The sequence below is a fragment of the Scomber japonicus genome, chromosome 7 (assembly GCF_027409825.1).
Source record: "Scomber japonicus isolate fScoJap1 chromosome 7, fScoJap1.pri, whole genome shotgun sequence".
Taxonomy (NCBI): domain Eukaryota; kingdom Metazoa; phylum Chordata; class Actinopteri; order Scombriformes; family Scombridae; genus Scomber; species Scomber japonicus.
The window spans coordinates 7,686,954-7,707,797 of NC_070584.1; the positions used below are offsets into that span (position 1 = coordinate 7,686,954).

Genomic DNA, 20,844 nt, shown 5'->3' on the forward strand with positions numbered 1-20,844 from the left:
GTGTTTGTAACAGCAGCAGCTTCAGTTTGTGGATAAAACCACATGTGCAAACAAAGCTCAGTGCACATTATGACCTCCATTACACCAAGAACACACAGCAGGGAGCTCAACACTTACTTATCTGAAGCTCATTCTCCTTTCTGTCCTGAAGGGAAATACTCAGTGAATGTACACGGCAACATTAGCTGAGTGTGCCAGGTTGTTTCACACTTTGTTCTAAGGCCATAGAGTGTCAGCTGTCACTCATCAGTTCATCTTCTCCAATAACCTGAACATTTTACACTGCCTGTATATGATTGTGTTTTAAAATCAAAGGATGCCAACTTCACATTCAAATTTGAGGAAATGTAGTAAAAACTGGGGAAGACGTGGCTGTAAGAAGATACGTTATATGAGAATTTATATACATTCATATACGTGGATTTACATGTAATATGAGTTGTGCTGCATAATAATAAATGTAAAAACTAAACAGAAACAAATCCCCTAATTTTAGTTTTATCTTTGCCACTCATGTTAATATATTTTAGTAATGTCAGCAGTGTCTATAAGGATGGTGATGATAGTTGGTCCTCCAAGACTTGTAGAGTGAGGTGAAATTAAGTTGGTACAGGTACAAATATGTTAGTCATGTGACCCCTTGATCTTTCCACCAGTGTCAGTCTAGGATTTTGACAATTTATGCCAATCTCAGCATAATAGACTATAAACACATTATTAGAGGTGGAACAAAAATATGGATGCAGCTATATATATATATATATATATATGTTCTTATATGATGTTGTCAAAAAATAAGATGCAAATGTGCCATATTTACCACTGTTATGATATCAGTGGTACGTGACTGGAGGTTTTTTTTGCTCTTTCACAGAAGACAACAGGACACATAACAAAGATTTTCCATTTTTATTGACTTTTTGGACAATTTCTTTTCCAGTGTCATCCGTAACCGTTCACTTCAATGGTATTTGCATAATCTTTCATTCATTGCTAGGAGGATATAAACCAAGGTAGGCTGATGCTAGATGTTGAATTAGCAGCTAACGAGCTAAATCTGCACTCCTCAGGCAAAAAAACTCAAACTAATTACAAGAACTGGGGGGAGAAAAAGAATGTTCCGAGAGCTTTCAAAGGAACAATAAACATACCTTTCCAGTTGTCCATTTAAAAAAAAAAAAAAAAAAAAAAAAAAAAAAAATGCACCTTGACATCATCTCTACCTGGTTTGTATCTTTCTAGTTGTAAGGCTGATAAAAAAAGGGCCATTGCTATTCAAACAGAAAATCTGCATAGCAACTGGAAGACAAAGGGACTGGACACTGACCCAATACAGAGGATGAGTAACAGAGGACATCACTAGACACAGTTGGCACGAGATGGTCTGCTAGTTTGCTCACAAAAAAAACACAGTCATTTGTTTTTTTATAGTGATTCACTTATTTTTTTTTTCTCTCTATGTCGAAAATGTTTCCTTCAACAGTTAGTGTGAGGTTTGATACGTTGGAGCTCAAGGCCTAGTGTTGTAAAGGAGTTGTTTTTTTTTTTTTGTTTTTTTTTTTTAGTTCTGGCATGATCTCCGAGCATCTGGCAGTTTGAGTGGGTGCCATTCTGTAGTGGCTGAAACCGCTCCCTCCCTCCCTCCCCTTCCCCCCCTTTAGAAAAGTTCACCAATTCATAAGGCTACGAGTACGTGCCACTACTTGACCATATTCACACGAGCACAGTTACAAGCAAAAAAGAAAAAAAAAATGGAAAGATGTGACCAGAGGACGACCACTACGATGTGCTTGAGGGCTAAACGACCGACAAAATTTCACTCAGCTACATGAGTAAAAAGCAGGAGGGGGTGAGAGGAAGGGGGCAGGGGGGGTGGTGGTGGTGGTGGGTTACTGAAACAGCTGGCCCCTCGATGGTCAGGTGTCATGTCTGAACATGTCACTAGCAGTCATTAGATTCCCCTTTTTACCCCACTCTGCAAAGGCAACTATGATAAAGGGCAGCTCAAAAGAAAACTGATGTCTGGCCACCGTTTAATTTGGTATAACAGTTCAAAACCACAATGAAATGTCAGATCTAATCAACATTTAAATGTCAGTCGTTCAGACTGCGTAGACTTAACTGCAACATCTGTCACTTTGTTTGTTTTTTTTCTTCTTTTAAGCGTACGACAGTTATTATTTAATGCAGATACGAAGCTCACAAGTTGATTACAGTATCTGAAAGCACTTTTTTTTTTTCTTAGACTGATGAAACCTGCAAGAGGGCAAGTAGACAAGAAGGATGACATTCTCAGAACTGAGGACTTTTAGGGTCAGCGGTCAGTCCAGGTCAAGAAGGGAGGGGGACAATGGAGGGGAAGATTGTGTCCGGTTATGTTCGGGCCCCGTCTGTAGCAGCAACGGCTTAGAAGCGTTTGGGTCCCCAGGGAGAGGCTTTGGTTGGCACTGGGGCTCCAAAGCTGGGGAAATCTTCAGAGCTGCTCATATCAGGGGCCTGAAAGTTCAAAAATAAATATTAGATTATGAAAGAGTTGAGAAATTCTACTTCTCAACTATGTCAAACTTTGTGTGCAGATGCTTCACCTTCTCATTGCCAGTGGTCCATGGAGCCTCCCTCACCACAAAGCCTTTGGATGGGCCACGGTGTTCGTCCATGGCAGCGGCGCTACTCCCAGAAGGCCTCATGTAAGCCATCTTTGCCTCGTTCTCCACAACATCTGCCATCTGGAAAGAAATGGACACGACAAAATGTAAAAAGGCAGTAAACATAACAGGCATTTCTTATAATACCTGCAGTAAGACATCGATTAGTTTTAGTGGGCGGAAAAGCTTACGTATTCCTCTTCCAGGTTAAGAAGGTGGTCGATGGCTTCATCCACGAGCTCGGGACGACCTGTGACTGTCACAAGGTTTGGGTCTGCAGCTCCGCTCTGGGGAAACCTGAGATCAACCTGGAAAAAGGTAGATGACCAAGACATGTTAAAACACTGGATACTGGTCAAATTTGGATTTCTTTTTAAAACCCCCCTCTGTAAATATATATGTTTATGTTTCTCTATTTTCTGCCACCGAGGGCAACCGTGTCAACTGCTCACACAGAGCCGGTTCGCCATGGGTCTATAACCTTGCTTTCCACCTTGAATAGCCCCCGCACCTGTAGGAAGAAGCCTGTTGCTAAGCTTGTTTATGTGTAGCTGTTAGAGATTTGATGGGATTACAAGAGTGCCAATCCCCGACCCCCTCCCCCCGCAAACACAGCCCACCCCAGCAGTGACAATCGACACTACCTAAGTCTGAGCCATGCCATCATCGTCTAGAGTGAAAATGAGCAGGTATGTGATCAGAAAATAACATTCACTCTAATGAGAAAGATTCTTAATAATAACCTAACTTCTTATTAATACCAAATAAGAATTTGCAGTGGTAAAAAACATCTCAGAGGCTAATATATCAAAACCTCAGTTACCAAACCTCTAACTATCTGTATGTTTAAATACTATAAAAAAAGTGTTGAAGTGGAATAATAAAGATAAAGATCCATCTATGTTGTTTTTAAGCACCGATGAGAAAATCCACCCCCACCCCCTCAAGCAGCCTCACCTTAAACTCATCCATGATCTTGCGGATACCCTTGCCGCGGGCTCCGATAATGCGGGCATGGACCCTGCTGTCTAGGGTGATGTCCTCGGAGATCATGTCTTCCAGATCGTTCACAATGGCCTGGATGGCATCCCGCGCAGCTATGGCTTTGTGCTCATACCCTGTAATAGTAATCTGATCCTGTGGAGAAACAGCAGCCAACTTCACATTAACACCCATCCTGCAGCAAAAAAACACTTTCTTTTTACTATTCTTCCTTCTATTCTTTCATAGTATTCTTGAAGTATTATCATGAAGGAACTGGTAATTTAGCACCACCTGCTGTCCTGATGCAGTACAGCAACCTTATTTTCTGTATCTTTTTTCATATGTAATGAAATCAAATGCATCTTTGAGGATGTTGCTGCAGGGGAAAAAAAGCTATACCTGGTTTTCATCGTTCTTCTCGGGGAATTGGATGTTAACATCATGCTCGGTGCGGATGGTTGTAATAATGGCACCCTTGCGTCCGATGATTTTGGGGTGATACTTGGGGTCCACAGTGATGGTCAGCTTGTAGCTCCTGAGTGCCTGCAGAGGGGTTGGTAGAAACAATCCTCTGGGTTACAACTCAAACAAGTTTGACACCTGTTTTATGTTATTCCACTAGAACAGAAGGTCATCTACTGTGGGAAAAGTTAATAATTACTCCTCATAAGAGATTATCTTGAGGTTAAGTTTAACTCTTAGATAACTTTAATTGCTCCACGTGAGTATGTGAGTCATCAAAACTGCAGAGACACTTCAAAATACAACGTAAACCAGAAAGCGCTTAGCTCATACTAACCCGATCCTCCTGCTCAGCCATCAGTTCCTTGACGCGATCCAAGAGACCCTCTTTGGCGCGGTCGAGGTGATTGGCCAAGCCAGTGATGGAGATTTTATCAGACTGCTGCTCAGGAGCAGGCACTTGAATATTAACCTGAAAAACAAACAGAGAGGTCACTACAAATTAAAAGCAAAATAGAAAAAACAATTTCCTTTAGCCAACCAAAATCTGTAACGCGCACCTCAAATTCATCCATCATCTTGCGAATTCCACTTCCTTTCTGTCCGATGATGTAGCGATGAAGCTCAAAAGGCACTTCCACCTCAATAGTGACGGGAACCAAAGCCTGAGGGGAAGAAGACAAGTTAGGGAACAAAGTAACAGTTATGAGAATTTTTTTTTTTAAAAACATGGAGCTCTGATATGATACTGACTTTCAATGCTTCCACGGCAGCCTCGCACCGCTCTTTGCGGCCAGAAAGCACAATGACGTCACACTTTTTGGGTGCGTTTGGATCAACAGGCTCCTTCACCTCTCCGTTGGCCTCCCCATTCTCCTGGATGGGAGCCTCGGCAGGAGAAGCTGCGGCTGCTGCTGCTGCTGCTGCTGCTGCTGCTGAAAAAGTCAACCAGACAAAGTTTGATGAGAGAACAATTACATTATGAGCCATTACCAAGTCTCCAAACTGAGTGTGCCTTTACCTTGAGGATCCTCACGCTCTGGGAACTTAATCTGTACATTGTGATCTCTGGTGATCTGCTGGATCCGTGAGCCCTTGGGACCCATGATGGAACGGTGGAACTTCTGAGAAATCACACACTCCATGGTCACTTGAGCATCCTGGGAAGTAATGTTGAAAAGGGGGAAAAGAAAAATAGATATCAGTTGCATTCACAACAGGAGGAAAAGAAAAAAAACAAACATTTTAAAATGTTTCCACTGACCAGGTCCTCAACAATCTCCTGCATGCGCTTTTTGGCTGCCTCCACACATTCTTTGGCTCCTTTGAGGGTGACCTTATCACTCGCCATCCCTGTGCGAGGGAAGCTCACCATCACGCCACCGTACTCATCAGCAAGGTCTCTAAGGACTTGGCCACGGCGAGACACAAAGTAACGATGGTGCTTAGGATCGACGTTCATGGTATCCTCGACGACATTGTCCTGTAACCAAAGATGGCACATTTGTTTAATATTCAGGCATTGTAAGAACCAAAGCTTTGGCCTGCTAGGTTAAAAACTCATTTGGAGCCTTACCAAACTCTTGATGAGCTCCTCCAGCTCCTTCTGGGCCTCTCGCACAGCTTCTTCAGTGCCAATCACAGTGATGAGCTCCTGGTCTTTGTCCTCAGCAGTGGGGAAAATGATCCTGGCCCCGGTGCTGTCACGAACCTTACGGATGTTTCCGCCGCCTTTTCCAATAAGGAACTTGTGGTATTCTGGCTTCGCACGCAGCTCGGCAGTATGGCTCTTCGTTTGCTGGGGAAAAACATTTACAGAACAATTGTACTCAACTCATTTTAAGAATGGGGTAAACTTCAGTTTTTCCTTAAAACCTCAGCAGCCAAAACCTCACATTTGCACACTTTCTGTTTATATTAGAACAGCTGAAAGGACTCTGAAAGAAGACGTTTCCAGCATTTGGTGATGTAAGCACAGAAACAGTCATACATACCTTCTCCTCTGCCAGCGCAAGCAGCTGCTGCTTGGCTTTCTCCACCTCCTCTACAGGGCCTCGGATGGTGACTTTATCAATCCCTGAGCCTTCAGTGGGGAAGTGGATGTGCACGCCACCGCACTCCTCCATGATGGAGCGAACTAAACGGCCCTTTGACCCGATCAAGGAGTTGTGCAGCTTGGAAGGAATAGATACCTCCATCTCTGTGATGTTTGCCTGGACACAATGAGACACCGATTAGGCACATGTGAGAGATTAAAAAGACATTTAGATACCAAGCTGTGCGTTTGTGCACAATGCTTACCAGCTCCTTCTGAATGGCAAGGATACGATTTCGCGCAGCCTCGCAGTTTGCTTTCTTGCCTGTGATGACGATCATCTCAGAGTTGCTGTTCTCAGCAGGCAGGTCGATTTTTGTGTTTGTTTCCTCCCGAATCTGGAAAGCAAGATAAACCTTTAGGTCAAAAACAGACTGGGGCTGATAGGCAACCTCATTAAACGATGTACCAGTACCTTTTTAATGTTTGATCCTCCTTTTCCAATTATGTTTCTGTGGAACTGCTTGAAGATGGGAACCGAGACAGAAAAACTGTTCTCCACCTGACCAAAAGAAATCATTAAAACATTAACATTCAATTTGCCATTCATAACTACTTGATAGTAGTACTAAATGGTATCTTAGCCAAACTATCTGAAATTAAAACATGAGTTTAGAGAAATTCTTCAAGATTTACCATTTCAGCCACTATCTTCTGCATGAACTTGGAGCATTTTTCCACTTCGGTTCGTGGGCCCCTAAGTTGAACGATGTCGCTTTTCTGTGCTGGGTCGGGGAAGTTGATGATGACCTGAGACGAGCAATGTTCATAGTTATTAAAGTCAATTTAATGAGTTCAGTACAGACAAGATACACCAGCCAATATAAACAGTCTCCAACTCACCTCTGGGAATTTATCGCGCACTTCCTTTATCTTCTCCCCTTTTTGGCCGATGATGGCTCTGTGAAAACGCTGTTCGATGATCAAGTCCTTTGTACGCTCATTCTCCTGAGAGAGAAAGAGAGAGAGTACGAGTATATTTAGTAATGGCACAACGGGATCCAATTTGCAGCTTCTTGCCTGTGAACTGAAGTCTCTACTAACCATGCGTGACGCAAGCTCAAGCAGCTCCTTCTTGGCTTCCTGCACACCCTGGGGATCCCCTTCAATACGGATCAGGTTGCTCTTCTCATTGTCAGGGGGGATGCGGACAGTCACCTTGTGCAGTTCTTTGATGCGGTTGACTGTAAATGGGTCGATAAATATGTAGTTTGAGATGGATGCTGATCCAGGTTTTGTTGACCTGTACACACTTCAGTAAACCAGCCTTTGCGAGTAACTCTGTACTTACTGTTAACGCCTCCTTTTCCAATCAGGTGACGGTGGAATTTGGGATCCACGCTGATCTCTGTGTAGTCCATACGGCTTACCTTTAAGGCGAAAATAGGCATTGTCAATAATATATATCCTTACCTGCTTTCTAGCACCTAATCTTGACATTTGATTGACATTAGGCTTTCAGTCTAGATCCAAGACATTACTCACCAAATCTGTAACAATGACTTCAATCTGGCCCTGAACCATCTGCACATCTTTGGTGGGACCCTCCAGGGTGATCTTATCTTCTCCCTCAGTGAACTCAATGTGCACCTATATGCAAAATATATATTAAAAAAGTTAAATAGGAAATCTTAAGTGTTTTAATGGCCACAAATAAGAAATCCACCATTCCAAAACAGACCTTGGGCATTTGTTGGGTAATCTTGGCCAAGTTCTGCCCCTTCTTGCCAATGATGAAACGATGAAGCCAAGAGGGAGCTGTTACCGAGGAAATAGTGTAGCTGTTTGCCTGTGAACAGAAAGTGATTGGTTAATTATTGCTTCTTCTTGTCACTGTCTCAAACATTTATCAATGTCAGTCTTCACAAGATCATTTTACCTTGGCATAAACTTCAGTGAGGGCCTGACCCAGACGGTCTGGCTCCCCACGAAGGATGACAGTTTCTGAGCTGCTGTCAGAGGGTGGGATCTCAACTGAGACACCAGTTTTATCCAGGATCTCTTGCAGGGTGTTTCCCTTGGGACCAATCACATATTTGTGCTGAGACTTCTTCACCTCCACTGCGATGGTAGTGGCATTCTTCTTCTGCAATACATAAGAATGGTTGATGAAGGACTTATGTAACATTTAACTCTAAAATGTAGTACATATCTTCATTATTTACCACTGTAATAATCTATAGCAACACAAACTGTAGTCATACCTTGTCTTCATAAACCTTCTTGATCATAGTCACAGCAAGGGCCACCTGCTCTTTCTCCCCAGTGATGACAATCTCAGTCTTGTTCACACTTGGAGGGGGGACATTGATGCGGGCACCAGTTTCTTGCATCATCTCTCCTACCACTTTATTGTAGGCTCCGGTGATGAATGGGTGGTACACCTTATCAATGTTCACCCTCTCCACTGCACGCTTGTCCTTAAAAGAGGAAAAAGACAAACAAGGAAAAAATTAAGTATCACAGCTTTAGGAGTGAGAAGGCACTCTTAAAAGTGAACCAGTTCTGATGAGTCATGTTACCTGCTCAGCTGAGATCAACAGGATCTCATGCTTGGCCTTCTCCAGGCCCTCCTTGGTACCAGAGATCTTGATCTGGTTGCTGGGGTCGTCAGGTCGTGGGATTTGGATTTTGGTGGCTGTCTTGAGCTCGAGCTCCTGCAGTTTCTCCCCATTTTTGCCGATGACAAAGCGGTGGTGCTCCTTGGGGATAGCGACAGTAGCTGAAGCCTGTTTGGATAAAGAAATGTACAGTTAGCACAACGGTTGTCTACCGTAAATACAAAAGTCATCCATGATACGCATTTATCATTAAGAAAGACGGATCGCCTGACCTGAGTCTGCAGTCGGGACACAATCTCCTTGCGGGCCTTCATCACAGCATCTAACTTTCCAGAAACCATGATGGAAAGACCCTGATCTTTTGCCAAGGAGAGTTCCAGGTGGGCTCCGGTCTTATGCATGATGTCCACACAGACCTTTGCTTGGTCTCCTTCCCCAAACTGGTTGATGTCCTTGTACTTGCGCTCTTCCAGCGGCACATGGAAAACCTAGTTTGTATAGGAGAGGCGTAATTCAAAGTCAGTTTAATCTCGTCCTTATTGACCTTTCAAAGTAAACAAAACTTATGCTCTTAAATTTGTTAAACATGCAAAACCATTAAAATTTACAATGGCACCCAGCCCAAATAAATGAAGTCCTCATAGAACCAGTAGGACAAGATATACTAGTAATTACTACGAAAAATATGAATATGGTCCATGAATATGAAGAGAAGCAAACATTCCAATAGAAAAGTAGCAGATCACAATAAAAAAAAATTTAAAAATAAAAACATTTCTAGCATAAAGTATGCTGTGGTTATAAATAAAACAAATAGTCAATAAAGCAAAGTCTTCCTTTTGAAAACCAAGCAGTAATATTATATTTTATTCATAAGAATTAAAGCCAGCTCTACCAATTATTCACTAAAAAACAGCTTTCTGTTATGTTATTACAATAAAACACATTTTCTACATATTCTATTAAAGCCTCTGTGGTTCACTAACAGGTGTTTTTAATTATTCTACGTGATTACACCTCTTTCTCAGGATTGTGTACAGACTGTCTGTACACCTACTATTCTTTTCAGTATATATTAAGGGTGTCACAATTCTCCAAATCCTCGATTCGGGTCCTTTTAGCACAGATGCCTATGCCATTTTTAGACTAGTCATGAGTGATATCATCTCCGGCAGTTGTTTGCAATGTACTTACAATGTATTTATTAGCTGTATAATGTAACAATAACTTGTTTCAGCAGTCAATTGGAAGCTTACTGTAAAGGAAAGAATCATCTAGTGACCCTTTTGTAACTGCAGTGTGCACTCATCATATTAGATGATAATGAAGTTCACAATAAAACAAGAACTTAATTAAAAACAGCCATGTCCATAGACCTTACTGAACAATTAAGTGTCTTAACTGGACTAACTCTACCTCTGATGCTACAAATACCCCTATAGCGCTGGTTATTGCTTTAGTGCAGACATCCCAACTCTCCTGGGAGTTCCGGGAGTGTCCCTGATGCCCGCAAATTATATACACTCTCCCGGAATCTGCAGCGAGCGAGCAAGAGTGCACGCATATGTGTGTGTGTGTGTGTGTGAGACTATCAATGCAGCGTGTGAGAGAGTCTGGTGATTTCACATAGTTCACTGGCATCGTTCAGCCCATCTTCAACTTGAGCAGCGGTCTAATCAGCCAAAACTAAGTGAAAACACCTGTGTGGGTACATGTACACTGCCTTAATGTTATCTCCAAACACTGGCAGAGAGAAACCCATCTGAGAACAGAGATTTATAATCAATTTATCCAGAGTGGCTTTATTTTATTGTTGTTCAGTATATACACTCACACTGCAATGTGCGTACAGGAGAGGATTCTTGCTTTGTTTTGTCAAGTGGAACATTTTGATCCACTGCTTTCACAAGTTGGGGCATATTTTGTAAGAAAAGCGAAGTTTGTTTAATGTGGCAGTAACTTTAAAAAAATGTTATACCTGGGTGATTACAGAAGACTTGAGAGGACGGATCTTAGATGTCCAGGCGTTGGCAGTTTCCTGGGTCCCCTCAGGTGAGGCCGCCTTTTCGGGCAGAGGTGGGAAGGCATCCTTGTAGGTAGGAAGGGCCTCCTCCTCCTCACCAGGTCCTGCACCACCAGCTGAGCACACAGAAGAAAAAAAAGGCAAGACACAACTCAATGTCTGGCTCTGTGTTGGCATTTTACCATCAAGCAGCTTTACAGTGCAAACACAATGAAGCTGGCAACAACACACTGGGACACAGAGGACTACTGAGCACTCAAGGCGGTGGTGACATACTGCAAGCTGGGGGAGTGCTTAGTCTTTGTTCTGCCGTTTTCAACATGGCAGCCATGTCACTAACTTCAATTTTACAGCTCAACAGCATACTAGTGTTTCTGAAAACATTTCAGATGTAAAATAGGCAATGCTGTAAGAAATTCATATTTGATCAGCGCTGCGTAGTTTGATCTAAGTTTTGTGTGCTGACTGCATTTAAATAAACTTGAGATTAAGTGATGATTATGCAAATTCAGATGTGGCGGTTGGTCCGTCATCTCGCCATGCTGTATCCATCTCCTGTTCTGAATAGAAAATAAATGGGATCCGTCTACTTGACGTTGCCAGATCCAATGTGTCTGCACCATTAAACATCCACTGGAGAACTAAATACTCACCACCACTCTGCTCTGGCAAGAGCCCGTTGCGGTGCTCATTGAAGCTTTCCTGCGTAAGTACAGCGACTGAGCTCATGGTCAAAATCCCACGTTAACACAGAGTCCGAGTGTGCCACTGGAAGAAAAAAAAAGTTGACATTACTTTTTATTGCATTGGCAACATCCAAAAAGACAGAGAGCATAATGTACAAAAGCCCTGAAAACATATTTGAGTCAGCTATTTAATGGGTGAGGATCTATTAAGAAATTACGTACATGAATACACAATTTTGTGCCAATCTGGAATAGTTTGTTATTTGGGAGATTTCTGTTTTTGTGTTTTTCTCACTGTTTTATAGTGGGGGGTTTTATTTAGCAGCATTTGATGCCAAACATGGGTGGTATTCCAGAAAGCAGACTTAACAAACTGAACTCTGAGTTGATGAACCCTGAGAGAGGAAACTCTGACCACAGTCAGTTCAATCAACTTTGAGTGTGTTCATTCTGAGTTAGGTTCATCAATAGAGCTCTGATACTATGATTCACCATGGCAACAGTTACATGAAAAAGCAGAGCCTCCATTTTAATCAATTGGAGACAGTAACATTAATGCATGTGTATGCAGACTGTACACATGTCTTTAAAACTGAAAGAGGAAAGACAGCAGTGAGAGATCCTGAGGCTAAGTGAGGAAAAGAGTTCCTTAGTTGACACAATAAAATTGTATTCATCGTTGTTCATTGATTCATCATTTTCCAGAGCTGACTTTCCTAAACTGATGATGTAGTGGAATCTCACTGCGTATCAGGCTTGTATTAGATTTTAATTGTATGTACTCAGTTTTGAAAGGGACAAAAGCAGCAAGTGAAGATGATTAAGGATGATAAATTAAAACAGTCACTGAAACCCATACTATACTATATTCAGTTTTAAATTTAAAAAAAGTCTACAGCTGCACCACAATCCTGCTCAGAAATAAACCTCACCATTTCCAATATGACATGAAAACTATGACAGGAATGTTCCATCAGTTTGACCAATCACATCATGAGTGAGAGATAATTGTTCACTGATTTTGTGTGTTTTAAGATTACACATTATGTGCAATAAACTTCAGTGCAGGAACTGTTTTAACAACCTCTGATCAACGTCCACAGATTACAGTGTTATATGAAATTTAAAAAAAAACTAAGAAGGATTATATTCTTAGCTGAGGATGAATTCACTCTGTAATATTTCAATGTGAGGGCAAAAAACTGCTGTTCAAAAGAACCAACTGCATAAAAGTGGTTATAATGTTAAGATAGTCACAGAGTAACTAATATCCAAGCAGGATTTAGTTCCTGACACACAGTAAACCTTCACTAATAAGCTTTTATATGCGCTTGATATGGACTAAATCAATGAGGATGAAACAGTGTGTGTGGCTCTGTAAGAGGGAGGAGACAGAGACCGACTCAGAAAGCCTGGGGGTCTGTAACATGGTAATACACCCCGGGTTTAAGTTACCTCAACTTCTGGAACTTTCCCCTCATCTCAGGATTAACAACCTCAGAGTTTCCACTCAACCTGCTTTCTGGATTAAACCCTAATGACTGTTGTGAGGTTATCTGTTTATGTACACATGACAGTCAATCATACCACACATACACAGTCCTAATGAAGCCCATTAGTACAGTTTTGGAGTGATGAACTCATAATCAATCATACCCATACATGTATTTTTCTGAATTTGAACTGCCTTATTAATGTAATGTTGCAGATTCTTTTTTACGGCCTTTTAAAAAGAAAGCACAAGATTTTAAGTACTTAATTATTACCAGAGCAGTGTCTGTTTATTTTATCCTCAACACAGGCTTTAAAAATTGCACCATATAAATTTTACAAGGTAATAAAAGTTTAGTGTCAACCTAACCGGTACAGCACCTTCACATCTAATGATCGATAAACATTTCATCACTCTTATTTGTGTTTCTGCAAATCTGGATAAAACTGACATGCTGCATGATACTGCTTGACTGTTTGTGTTGTATATGTATGTTTCAAAAATCAGCTGAATCATCATGGTAGCCAACACCTAGATAAACCCACGTACAGGGAAAAATAGGAATGATCCTCTGAAGTGGTAACATACAGGTGTTTAGCATGATAAACAAGCTTATCATAGATGGACTTTGGGATTTTCATCATTATCTAATCTACCTTTTATCAAACAAAGCTAAATCTCTCACTCCACAATCGCATTTCTTGTTACTATGTCAGCAATGTGTTTAAAAGAGTGTGTCGACTGTGAGCGGTGAGTAAATAGATTATACCTCAACTAAGAAAGAGGGGCGGGGGGGGAAAAGAAAAAGAAAATAGTGGTGTAGGCAGGAAGCCGCAGCAACAGTACATTTTGTCTTTGCTGAATAAACCAGTTTGTCTCCTGTTGAACCGTCTTTGTCCGGGTGCTATTCTAAGACTTGTAGGTAGGCGAGCAGGTTACAAGGTTAAGAGGATTTTTTTTCTTCCCCCCCCCTCCCCCCTCCCCTACTGACCCCTCTGTGTGTCCACGTTGAACAGGATTAAAGCAAACATCCAGCGAGGGAACTCTGCCTGCTCCAGGATCTTTGAACCAAATAATTCTCTCCAGACAGCGACCGCAAAACCAATCCTCTCATCTATGACATTTATAAAAATAAAAATAAAAAAAAGGGAGGGAAAAAAAAAAGACCCTAAAGCTATTTTTATTGCTGAATTATATAAACCTGAAAGTGATGATTGAATTCTGTTAATAATAAAGTTATTGTGCTCCGTTAAAAAATAAAAATAAAAAATTTAAAAAAAGGGGGCAAAAGCTCAGTTGTACTCCACTGTCACTGATGAAACTCTTCTATATCATCAACAGTCACAGCTCTTGTTTTTTGGCTGGCAGAGAAACCTTCAATTCTGGCCAATGAGAGCAGAGGAATGTGGATTGTTTTAGGGGTGGATTTTGCCCCGAAGCGTGCCTGAAATTCATCTGAAAGCACAGAGAGACAACACCCAGATATCTACTGTTCTCTAGTTGTTATTAGGATGTTTTTTTGTTTTTTTTCCATTTTACAGCCTATTGAAGGAAACTCACTTGAAGCTTCAACATGGAGGTAGGCAGCTCAGCAGGCCATTTACTCGCCCCTCCCACCCACCCCCCCCCCCCTCCGCCCCCCCCTGCCTCCTCTACACATCTCAGAACACCCTTTCTGTGGCCTCTTCCTTGTCAGGCTTCATAAATTTAAGACTGCTCAGCCCGGTACTCATTACTGTCTGAAAAGCCTGTTGCCAATTTAAATATGCAAATATCCTTTAGTGAAACACTTTTGTATTAAACATCTTTACAAAAAGGTGCAGATACATCCAAGATTGAGCAAAGTCTTTGTTCTTCTGTCCACTGTGACTTTTTAAATGGATTATATAGTATTGAAATACAGACAACTTTGCAGCAACAATTATTAAAGTTTGGAGGTAGACCTTTCCCACTTTCTTGACATTTCCGTAGCAGTAGTTTGCACAGTATGTTAAACAAAGTCAACCATAATGTGGGAAAATCAACCACGCCAAAGCAAACCCAACTAGGTTTAATATTTGCTTTATTTAAAATGACTACAATTAAGTCCAACGTGACAGTTTAAGCCATTGAAAGAAAAGTTTAATAAGCTCAAATAGTGAATGGTGGTTTCAAGTGTTCTGACGAAGGATAATTTAGAGTCACTGTCTCCAGAATAGAGGCTGAATACTGAGGGGTTAATAAAACAATGTCCTTTTCACTGTCTTCTTTAGCCTGAATAAATAAACTACGCGGGAGGGACTTTGAAAATCCAAAAGATGTTTCAACAAGTCTCCAGAACATCAAGTTGACTTTTAAAAAAGCCTTACCTTTAAAAAAAGGAGCAGGTTGTAATTATAATGCACATTGTAAAATTAATCACAAAGTTTGATGAATACAGAACACTGCGGGACACAATGTTCTTTTTTCATTTTGCGGCTTTTGTTCTTCTGCCCCCTGTTGGCCAAAATTTAAACGCAAGCTAGTGAAATACAAGACAAGCCAGACAGCACTAAATTTACATAAACATAGTATTTACTGTTGTTAAATTTGACTGAGAAAAGTACAACGTTTTTTTATTCCACAATCCCAATTATGCGTCATTGCTACCCCCTCAATTTTCCATCTGTGGTTCGAGGAGGCGGAAACACATTTAGAGTAAACTAAACCTGCCACATGCTTAAGACTGAATTTGTGTTGGTGTATACGTCGCTGATAACCACGAGAACTTACCAGCTAAATGGTCAGTTACCAGATAATCCGTCCTGTAAGGTGAAAGTTCCCGTCAGCCTGCCAGCTTTTGCCTGAGGACCACAAAGAAAAAATGATTAGTTAGGGGGGCAAAAAACTAAGACAAAACACAATAGCATCTTATTGTACATTAAAAGAGAGCTAAATAAATTAAATATTTATGGTGGTTCACTTCCTGAAACTTAAAATGATGTGTACTTTCACCTACCTAACCTATTTCATAATGTTGTGCATGTGTGTTCACCTCATTAACTCAAACTACTAATGATAAACTGCTAATGACATACAAATAGTGGATATGTAGTGGTCATTAAAAACAGAAAACCGAGACATCAGACTGCAAATGCAAAAAAAACTACACTTCACACTGAATTTGAAACCAAAGCGGTCCAACTTGAATATTTTGATAGTCACGGTTCTAGCAAGACCAGTGGGGGAAAATATGTAACCACACTGCCAAAACACTGCCACCTCCGAAAGCCGAAACCACCCCAAAAAATTAAAGTATTCAGATAAAGTCGCAGCCAAGAAAGCGATTACTTGAACACCAGTCAAGTCCAAGTGCCACTGGAGCTCACGCTCCTTGACAAGCATCTGGCTTCTATAACTGGCTATAACTGGACACTGCTCGGTCCGACGCAAGGACAGACCCGGAGATGGATGAGGCTGCTGTGTGGTGAACCAGGTAAAGAAAAAAAAAAGCCAACATATTTTCACCTTGGATGTTTTGCTTTTTTTTTTTTTTTTTATAAAGGATGGTAACTTTTAAAATCAAGCATTTATGGATATGTTGTGCAATTATTGTGCAGGAGATTTCATCACTAAATTGCTCCACTGGCGTCACCAACTCACCCCACAATGCACATAAGCATGAGTCAAATTTTCCACTTAAAAAAAAAAAAAAAAAAAAAAGAGAAGAAAAAGGTATGCACGTTCTTCATGAAGTTTGTTTTTATAGATGTCCAGATTCAGTGTAAGGGGGCATGAAATCTGTTGCAGTCCTTGTTGTTCTTGCGCAATATTTATAAAGGAGGCACTAAATGAGATGTGATGACCTCATAGCTCCCACTGTAATCATTTGGTATAGTAGTGTTAGCACTGTAAGCATCTGGCCTGTTCACTCACTAGCATTATTACATTAACTAATGACAGATTGCCCTCCCAGTCCCAACCCCTTACACATGTAACCGGTTAATAAGACGTACATCTATGGCTTCAAATGTAAAAGGCGTTAATTACAATACACTGCCGTGCAATACTACCATGTCATGCGTGCTGTTGTGCGATTAACTAACTACAAACGCAGAAAAATACACCCTAGCCACACGAGTGAAAAGTCAGGAGAAGAAATGTGGCGTTATATCATGCAGCTCATGGGATCCCTCATGTTAATGAGCTGCTAACAAGTGAACACTGACTTGTCTCGCCTTGCTAGTTAAAAACTTGACGTTAGCCGCAACATGACAACCTGAGAGCCGAAGGACTATAACGTTATACCTAAATCCCAGATTAAGGATTTAAGTGGCTATCTAGTGTGAGTGCTAGCTAACACGATACCAAGTTAACTAGCTGACAGCTGCCAACGCCACATTACAGTTATAGCTAGCTCCCGTCATGTTGGCTATAGCGTTGGTCTAGCATTAAAAAAACGACAATCTAGACAAACTAACATGATCCGAACTGTCACACATAATATAGTAATAATAGCAGATGCTTTGTGTATTAACAGAAGTGGGGTCTTTAGCAGGAAAAGCCCGCTGTGTAATGGATTACTAGCTCAGAAAGCCGAGCTAGTTAGCAAACTTGCTAAAAACTTTGACTGTGCGACTGTGACACGTAGCTGCTCGGCTAATAGGTAGCTCCACTCACTCAAACAGACCCCCCCCCCCACACACACACAACTTCAAGCTGTACCTCTGCCAGCTAATGACATGAAGCTATATTAAAATAACTCTGCCACACTCATAGGCATGGGACTGTTAGTTTTCGTAGAAATAAGGCCGACGCTAGGACAGTGGTTAAAGTACAAGTTGAACTGTAGCCCTTTAGCTTGCGAGCTAATATTAGCTTGCACTACAGTTTGTTCTCCTAGCTCGCTAAGTCCACGTAGGCACACAGCTGAGCAGCGGAGACATGACACGGAGTCAGGCCAGAACCTACTGCAAAGCTCAGGGTTCAGCGATAAAAACTGTCCTCCAAGCCACTGCCACCACGCCCGACACGTACACGAAAGGTAGAGGTGATATATAATAAGACTAGAGTTATGTCCAGTAGAGAAAACAGTACAATACTTACTTATTTTTATGTTCTCGTCTGCCCTGAAGGTGCAGAAACTGAGATGAAATTCCACTGGCGAGAAGGTGGGATTGAAGCCTGACGGATATATACCAGCGCCGCCCACCAATCACATCCTCCGACGTCACGTCAAAGAGTCCGGTTACAAGTCATTTATTTTCATGTGCATTTTTTTTCTTTTTTCTTTTTTCAAATAAAGTACGAGGGGTGTCTGAAAATATTGCGTAAGTGTTTTCCACTTAATCCAGTTATTGTAAAATATACTAGGCTAAATGTTTTCCTTTCTTTGTTACATCTGTTACCACATAGACCTGTGACAACTCATCATTTTTTGGGAGTGGATGTTTTTTTTGGGGAGTGGGGGGGTTGCTGTAACTTAAGTCAGACTTTTGATACTCATTCAAACTCAAAATTGAATTTATTGTATTGTACTGTTGTTTTTTTGCTGATGAAATTCCTGTTGAAACATGTACAAATTGTGTACAATGTGACAATTTAAAGGAAAAACTGGCACAGGTCTAAATGCTTGACACCTATAGTGAAGGGATCCCAATTTGCTGACATGGTTTGGTTCCACTTGTCCCATTAGAGGGAAGGGTCAGTGCAAATCAATACTAAGCTCTTCTGAGTGATCACCTTTATCCTATGATGAAACGTGTTAATCTTGATGGGAGTGGTCTCTTCTAGGTTGACAATGGCCCCATCCAAAGGTACAAGGGGTCGATGATGAGTATGAACACGATGCCAATCATGTGTTATGGCCCTCAACCATGTGTTCATTTTTAACTTTCTTTTAAGCATATGTTGGCAATTATGTGGACGTGAACATGTTCTGATGAGTGTGTGTATGATAAATCTTTCATGTATATATCTTGAGTTACACATTAAGGTAGTGTTTCATTGTGTATTTTTACACAATGACAAATAAAGTGATCTTGAATCTCGATTCTTCGCAGTCACCAGATCTCAACCCAGTTGAACACCTATGGGAGATTTTGGACTGACGTGTTGGCCGCACTCTCCAACACCATCATCAAAACACCCAATGAGGGAATATCTTTTGGAAAAATGGTGTTCATCCCTCCAGTAGAGTTCAGAGAAGAATCAATCCCAGGGAGCATTGAAGCTGCTCTGGCTGCAGGCGGTGGCCCAGAAGCTTACGAAGACACTTTATATTGGCTCACACATCTGTATGTTCATAATTTTATTTTTTATTAGCAAAATTTTATAAGGAAAAGTTTTGGTTCTTTTAGGATTCATCCTGTTGGAAGACTGTCTTGTTTTCCTATTGGTTGCAATAAAATCCCTTCAGATTCCCATAAATGTCTAGAAAACCTATAAGACTTTTTATCCTCTTCATAAGAAAAAAATGTTTGGCACTGTATGATATTCATAGTCCTGGAAATCAGCTTTTTTCCCAATCTTACAAACATCTTAGAAGCTTTTTATTCATTTCACACACAAAAAAACCATAGGACTCTTATCTCTTATTCATTATTGAAAATCTAACTTGAATCAAAAGTACACTTGGTTCCGGTGATCAGAAGTAAAGATTTGAACAGACTATAAGTGTTTTCTTCATCTTTGATCAGATGCATGTGGTGGCTGGGCTTTGAGTCTGCTCAGAGGAGACAGCTGCACAGTTTCAACAAATTGTTAACCACATCATTCTCAGTGTAGTTTCAGATTCAGCACATTGTGAAAGAGAACAGATTCATGCCAGTCCCACTCACTTCCATCCAGTTTAAGGTCATGAATCAAGTGCAGGAACACAATGTTGTTGTGAATCTGAGAGACCAAATACACACATGCCAAATGATCCTGCCCATGTCTTTGAGGATAACATAACACGGAGAGGCTACCTTTTCCAGTGCCACTCATTCCTCAGGTAGTTGTTAATGGATGCAGTGCACAAGGTCACAGAGTCCACAGTTGACTGCATTGCAAGAATGAATAAATCTAAATAGGAGCACCTGGTAGGTACGCTCATGCTATTGTGGTTTAAGGGCTGCAGGAAACTCACTGCTAGCATACAAACACTCAAAACTGTCTAAGATGGAGTGCCGAAAAATTACTTCAATCTGAAAACAATTAAAGGTTCAGCAGCTGAACAGCATTAAAAAATCTTTCTCGCTGCCATAAATCACCCATTTCTTTGCACTTAATGAGCTTAATAACATGTTAACGTTTTGATCATCTCAGGATAGCTCGCAAGACCACAGCTGATTTATGAATGAAATAAATTATAGAACCAATTTCATTTAGTTTGAGTAAACTGCTTATTCAGTGATAATATGCCTTGCTATGTTTATTCATTTACTTCACATGGGCTGTAAAATAAACACATTAAACTAGATTTAATTAAAGGGGTAGAGATGTATGGAACTGGTTGATTTACACGTAACGTAACTCACTTCTTAATTATACTTCAACTTGAATCATCATTTATTTATGTACTTCACAAGAAATGATCAATTACCGCATTTATTCATTTATGGGGTTTCCTCAGTTGGAGGACTGGTGAGGGCCATGAGATAAGACTGAAAGCTCCAGAAGAAATCTATTAAGTTTGTTAAACTACACAAGTCATGAATGACCCTTCAAGCTCAAATTTAATTATTTTGTTCTTGAAGCTTTATGTATTTGTATGGTCACATAAAAAGAAACTGCAATGTCCCCAATACCCCAGTCTGTTTAATGACAGCACCACTGCCAGTACAATCCAATGATTTGAATTGGCACATCCCAAAAAATGCTTCATCACTTCTTATTCAGTATATAGACTATTTTGTCTGGGATGTGGCATGCACTAACTCAGGGTTTTCATTCATT

The 20,844-nt window shown here is 40.9% G+C and overlaps 1 protein-coding gene across 3 annotated transcripts; it reads right to left on the reverse strand.

Moving 5' to 3' along the window:
* Positions 1-894: 894 nt before the first annotated feature.
* hdlbpa (high density lipoprotein binding protein a) lies at positions 895-18,083 on the reverse strand. Of its 3 annotated transcripts, none has more exons than XM_053321663.1 (28): positions 18,013-18,083; positions 15,700-15,770; positions 11,427-11,538; positions 10,726-10,886; positions 9,020-9,235; positions 8,709-8,915; positions 8,391-8,606; positions 8,066-8,272; positions 7,868-7,975; positions 7,672-7,776; positions 7,478-7,556; positions 7,231-7,370; positions 7,030-7,134; positions 6,823-6,936; positions 6,602-6,688; positions 6,393-6,524; positions 6,086-6,304; positions 5,668-5,889; positions 5,356-5,574; positions 5,113-5,251; positions 4,845-5,026; positions 4,652-4,756; positions 4,429-4,563; positions 4,029-4,172; positions 3,603-3,782; positions 2,837-2,953; positions 2,586-2,726; positions 895-2,496 (listed from the first exon to the last, which is right to left on the reverse strand). In XM_053321663.1, exons 3-28 carry the CDS (start codon positions 11,497-11,499, stop codon positions 2,407-2,409), a joined length of 3,843 nt encoding a protein of 1,280 aa, XP_053177638.1. In that variant the 5' UTR covers positions 11,500-11,538; positions 15,700-15,770; positions 18,013-18,083; the 3' UTR covers positions 895-2,406. The 3 variants fall into 3 exon arrangements, with proteins under 3 accessions (XP_053177638.1, XP_053177639.1, XP_053177637.1); XM_053321664.1 differs by having other exon boundaries at positions 4,845-5,023; positions 11,424-11,538; XM_053321662.1 differs by having other exon boundaries at positions 11,424-11,538.
* Positions 18,084-20,844: the final 2,761 nt, after the last annotated feature.